This window comes from Pyrgilauda ruficollis, unplaced genomic scaffold (genome assembly GCF_017590135.1).
Source record: "Pyrgilauda ruficollis isolate IOZ18807 unplaced genomic scaffold, ASM1759013v1 scaffold188, whole genome shotgun sequence".
In the NCBI taxonomy this organism is placed as follows: Eukaryota; Metazoa; Chordata; class Aves; order Passeriformes; family Passeridae; genus Pyrgilauda; species Pyrgilauda ruficollis.
Genome location: NW_024517873.1, coordinates 66,013 through 72,010, shown reverse-complemented (window position 1 = coordinate 72,010; position 5,998 = coordinate 66,013). Strand labels below are relative to the sequence as shown.

The window sequence follows — 5,998 nt, the reverse complement described above, 5'->3', positions numbered from 1 at the left end:
ACTCGCCCCGCCGCCCCCTCCCCGGCAGCAACTTTTGCTCTTGGGGGCACCCGCAAACACACGCACACGGGGGGGGTGAAGGGGAGAGGGGGAAGTAGAAGAGAAAACGAAAGTGTCATGGGACCTACCATCGCCAAGTGCAATTAACGGGCTCCAAGTTGCTGCGAAGCGCAAAGCAAAGAGGATGGATGGGCTGGTTTGGGATTTTGGTCTAAAACGTGTGTTTTCCACCGCGCTGAAGGAGGAGGAAAAAACCGCTGCCCCGCCAAAGAATTAAAAAATTAAACCCCCAATAATAATAATAATGATGATAATTATAGTAAAAGTCCTCCGAGGCCAGCGGCACAGCACAGTGTCCCCCGCGGGCGGTCACCCTCGCTCCGGCTCCGTCGCGCTGCCGGGGGCCATGCTCCGGGCGGGGGGCCGGGCTGCGGGGCGGCCCCGGGCATCCCCCGGGCACCCCCGGCCCCGCTCAGCCCTGGCCGCCAGCTCCCGGCCCGGGCATTCCCCGGGCGCGGCCCCAGCTCCGCGCCGCGGAGACTCCCCCTCACCCCGGCACACGGACACCCCCCGTTCCACGGACACAGCTCCCCGGGGCGGACACCCCCGGTCACTCCAGTTCCCCTGGTGCGGACACCCCGTTGGTCTCCCCCCGCCACCCCCACCCCAGGTGCAGACCACTGCCCTGTTCACCCTCCCTGCCACCCCCCTGGCTGCAGAGACCCCCCGGCTGTGTCCCCTCCAGCCCTCTCGAGCATCCTCCATCCCCCAGGGGTCCCCAGCCATGGCTGTCCCCCCACGTTCCCGCGTTCTGTTCACTTCACCCCTTCCCAGGAACACCCCGGATTCCCCCCCGCTGTCTCTCAAGGCCACAGGCTGCTTTGCACCGGGGTTGGGCGGCTCGGGGGCTTTGCCCCCTCCCCAGTCCCACTCAAAAGTTGGCAGCGACCCGGGCACTGGGCTTGGTGCGGTTGTGGGGAAGGGCGTGTGGGGGGGGAGAGCGATTCCCTCATTTCTATCGACCCCTTTTGTGTCTGGACCTGGATTTTTAACCCTTGTTATCGAGTAATCCTTTAATCTCTTAATCCTTTCAAATAACCATATTTTTCTATAGGAAGGCAACAAAAATTAGATATTTTTTCAGTTTGCTGAGGGCCGAAGTGTGCATCGTGTGCCTGGATTTTTCGGCACGCTCCGTAGTCCTGAACAAACAGGAACATAATCTCCGTCTGCCTTGAGCTCAAATGGTTTCAGTGTGATAAATAATATGCTAAATAATTTATTGTATATTTTAAAAATAAAATTAAAGCAAACTACTCAGTCATTTCACTAGTTTTTATTCCATTAATTTCCCCCTCTTTTATATATATATATTTTATTTTAAGGGGGGTACTCTGAGCCTGATCATTTTTACAATCTCAGCTCTAATTTAGCAGGGATTTTGGATACACGGGAGGTTTATTTTGTCCATCCCCCGTATCCCCTTTGCCTGCTAAACCCACCACATGCATACCGAGATACTGGACATTAATTTGTACATTCACAGGGTATTGTATTATGTTATATGCATACATATATATATGCATATATTTACTGAGTTATTTGTCAAACACAAGTATGGCCATCGGCCTTATGGAAATAAGATCTAATTTTATTCCAGCTGTCTATAAAAAAGAAAAGAAAAATTCTTTAAATTTAAAACCTCTCGAACTTTTTTCACGTTGTTTTTTGGGTTTTTTTTTAATCGCCATCTGTTCCCCCCAAAAAAGCCACTTCCCTGTTTTAAAGCTGAAAAAAAAAAAAAAAAGGCTGAAATGAGCAGTTCCCTCGCCTCGTCCCAGCTCCAGAAGCCTCGAGGAATGTAAACTCGGCGGTAACTCCGCTCGCCGAGCACAGTTTGCATTTTCTGCCCGGCTCTGAGCGCGATACGGCGCAAAAATAAACCCTGGGAAGAATTTGCCAATTTTTAACCGCTTCCAAGGCCGCCATGGTGCCCGCTGGCAGCTCCCGCTCTCCTGCCAGGGTTTTATTTTTCTCCAGTGATTCCTCATCTCCCCTGGCCTGGCGTGTTTGGGGGGACGTGGATATTTGGGCTCAGGCCGTGGGAGATTGCGGGGCCGTGCCAGGCTGGCAGTGCCAGGGTGGGTGAAGAGGGAGAGAAAGAGAAGGTTGGGATTTTATTTTCCCTTCTGCAAGGCCCTGGGGTGCAGGGTGATGGGGAAGGGGTTATTTATTTCTTCATGATAAAGAAGTTATTATTTATAATAAATAATTGTTTATATTTATTTATTATAAATAAACAACTGCCGTGGTTATTTATTTTTGTAATGCTGTTAAAAGTATGTCCTGGGTGATTCAAAACTGGGGCTGAAGGGCTGCTGGCCTTGGTTTTGAGAAATCCCTGTGGGCTTCCAGTGGCCCAGGGGCACACCTTGTGTGGCCCCAAATTCATCCTGCAGTGTGTCCCCTCAAACTGATCCCATTTCTCCTCTGGCAGTGGGGACTCATCCTGCAGCAACCACAACAGCCCTGGCTGAGGGTGGGAATCCTTTCAGTGCAGTGAGTGGCGCCTGTCCCCTGGCACTGGCAAAGGGCACCCCAAATCCTGGCCCCTGATCCAGGGGGTGCTGCAGGACTTGGGGTGCCACGGGCTGTGCTGCCCATGGGGCTGGAGAGCTGCCACCAGACCCTGCAGTGACTGTCCCCACTCCCCCTGCTCCCTGCAGCCTGAACCCCAGTTCCTGGTGTAACCCCCAGGCAGAAAAACACTAAAAATACAAAAATCCTATTTTTTTTGTGTTCCCAGGCTGTCTGTAAACAGTGTTTTGAGGATGGGGGTGGAATCCAAACCCAATTTAATTTTCCTGTGCAGGCCATCCCTGCTGCACCAAATAAAACAAAAAGAGTGGGGTGGATTTGGGGGGCAGGTCTGTTCCTCCAAGGGGTTTTTCGCAGGGATTAAAGCCTGGAGGTGGAAGCTGAGTTACCCCGATCCCAGGGAGTGGCTGGATCAGACCCTTTGTTCATTCCATGGGTTTTCATCCCGGCCTGTTTGTGAGCTCACGACCCCCTGTCTATAAAACCAGTGCTTGGAACAAGTGGAAATTTGTGGGGCCCCCCCTCAAAAGCTGGATTTTATTTCTAAAGGGCATTTCATGGTTGATTTGTGCTGCTAAGACACCTCGATGCCAACTTTTGGGCTCAGCCAAGGGGGTGCAGATACCCATGGAGCAGCACAGGGCTGGATGCCCCCCCGTCGCCACGGGAAAACATCTCCCAGCCTCATTAACCCTTTTTTGGGGCTCATTTTTAGCATTTTTGCAGGTTTTTTTCCAAGGTCCCATTCTGCTGGGCGCAACAGCACGGCCGAGCCACGTCCCTCTCTGGAAAGAGGGAGAGAAAGGGAAATAATCTATGTTGGGATAGTTTTGTTACTGCCTTTCTTTGCTTTTAAAATAACTTTTAAGGAGAATATTCTGGTTTTGACCAGAATTTATTTACTTTATTCCTGCATATGGCTCTTGGCCTGGGTCCCAAACAGGCAGAGGTCTGGCCTGGCTCGATTCAAAGCCAAAACGTGCAATGAAAAGAGATTTTTTTTTTCCCCCTTTTCTCTTTCTTTCTAAAGCAGGTTTTTAACTAGTGAAATTGTTGCTGACAAGGGGGGGATTTCAGTTTAAAAATTGCTAGCAGATTTCGGGGAATTATTCTACAGGAATTTCAAGGGGTTTTAGGATTTTTTTCTGTGGCTTTTTATTGTTTTTTTGGCCGCAAGTTAGATGTAAAAAAAAAAATAATATGAATCCCCAATTTTCCCCCCCACTCTGTATTTTTTCCATTGGCTTAAACATCACCTTTTCCTCCTGGATTTGTTGGAACCAGCCCTCCAAGAGCTCGTGTAGCCCTTTCCCTGCTCTCACACAGTGTGGCACAGGGAACTGTGACCTCACCGGAGCAAAGCTTCCCCAAAATGACCCTAAAACTTGGTTTTACATAAAAAAGGAGCTTTGGGGGGGGTTGCTAAATAGCTTCAAACACCACCACGGGCCCATGGTGCTGCTGCCCTCCCTGTGCTGGGGGCATGGGCCAGGACTTTTGCAGCCACATGTGGATAGAGGCACCAGGAATTCTTGCAAACACCGAAATTTCACTTGTTAAAAAAAAATTCCCAACAACAACCAAACCCCAAATGCAACCAGGAAACGTTTCCTCACTCTATTTTTTTTTTTTTTTTTTTTGGTTTTGTTTTTTTTGGTTTTTTTTGTCCATAAAAAGACATAAATCAAATCTGGCCACTCTCCCAGGGCTGATTTGTCGTGTTGGTGTTGGGGAATTTGGGGAAATTTCTGGAGTGGGAGGAATGGGGAGAAATATGGCCCTGACTCTTTGTTTGGAGTGAGTGAATCCCAGTTTGGTTTTTGTCTCCTCCCGCAGACATAGCTGGCAGAGGGGGGTCCTGCCACTGTCCCCATGTCACGGTCACACTGCCATGGCAGCCCCTCGGCCCTTGCAGCTCAGTTTAGGGAGCAGGAGCACCCCAGTGCCAGTGTCACCCCGGTTACATCCTCGGCACAGGGATGTGGCTCTGCTCCACCACACCGAGCCCAGCAGCGCCCCAGTGCCAGGGGGGCTCCCCAAAATGTTTGTGTGCCAGGGGGAGCAGCACGCAGGGGTGAGGGAGGGGACAAAAATCCCCCCAAATATGGCTTTGCTGGAGGGGAGGGCAGAGGAGCAGGGAAGCTTTGGGGAGCTGAAAGTGAAAGTGGCGGGCAGTGGGTGCGGCGAGCACCGTGAGTGTTTTGGGGACCCAGCTGGCACCCTGTGCCCTGGGGGATTCAGTCCCCAGAGCTGGCCCTGGCGAGTGCAAAAGCAGCTGCTGGTGGTGCTTTGGAGCCCCAACAGAAGTGGGAAGGAATCCTGGGGGAATTTTAATCAGTTGCCAAAGCAAACAGAAGCGCGGGGAGGTAACGAGGTACCTGCTCCCGCGCCGGATCAGCACCTCCGGCGCAGCCCCTCCCAGCCCCTTCCCACGGTGTGTGCCCGGCCCCGCGCTGCAGGGCGATGCCAGGGCAAGCACCCGGCAGCCACGATGGAAAACCACCATGGCCCATTGCAGCAGGTCCACAGCGGGGCCAGGTGTGGGGCTCACACTCCCAGCACAGCCCTGGAGCCCAGAGCTGGCCTCGACCCTCCAGCAGCTCTTAGATGAGGCCTTTGCTGTGGTAGGAAATGGTTTCTCTGAGGATTTTGTTTGCCAGAGGAGAAAACTGGGCTGGAATTTGCAAGAAGAAAGTTTGAGGGGAATGGCAAAGAATTATTATATTAGTTTTCCAGAAGGAGCTTCCAATTGTGCCGGCACACAGCGACGTGTTCCGGAGCGACACAAACGGGGGCAATACCCAAAAGTGATATCAGGTGAAGGGTCCCTTTCCCAGGAAAAGTTTGGCAACTCGAGACTCTGTTGCCAGCCTCTGTCTGCAGCTAAACCAATTACTGCAGACAAATTGGCATGGACGTTCGCCTCACTGAGCTCTCGGCCGCACAAAGGGCTCGCCTTCCCTCCTTGCTTTCCCTCCTCGCCTTCTCTCCTTGCTTTCTCTCCTCGCCTTCTCTCCTTGCTGTCCCTCCTTGCCTTCCCTCCTTGCTCTCCCTCCTTGCTCTCCCTCATTTTCCCTCCATTTCCCCCTTCCCTGACACGATTTTACAAGAGAGGAAAATTACTCGGATGCTGAGCGTACTGTAAGTAATAAGGGCTTTGAAAATAGGCTCCTAATTAAAAATGATACCACTGCTCGTTTGTTTTTAAGCACATATTAAACTTTCTTCCCTTTCCTGCTGCATTCAAATGTTGGGGTTGCTGGCTTGGGTCTTTTTTTGTGAAAACTGGCTTTCCATGCCGTGATTCTGGTTTGATTTGATTCCCCCCTTCTGCCCCCCCCGGGGTCTGCTTCGAATTAACGAAAGCCAAATCCAAGAAGCTGGAAAGGGATATTATAGA

At 51.6% G+C, this 5,998-nt stretch overlaps 1 protein-coding gene across 1 annotated transcript in view; it reads right to left on the bottom strand.

Moving 5' to 3' along the window:
- Positions 1-387, bottom strand: part of NFIC (nuclear factor I C) — a 37,646-nt gene extending 37,259 nt beyond the window's left edge. Inside the window, exon 1 of the mRNA XM_041465240.1 lies at positions 129-387. Coding sequence (XP_041321174.1) covers positions 129-131 — 3 coding nt within the window. The 5' untranslated portion in view covers positions 132-387. The remainder of the gene's footprint in view (positions 1-128) is intronic.
- Between the last annotated feature and the right edge of the window lie 5,611 nt (positions 388-5,998).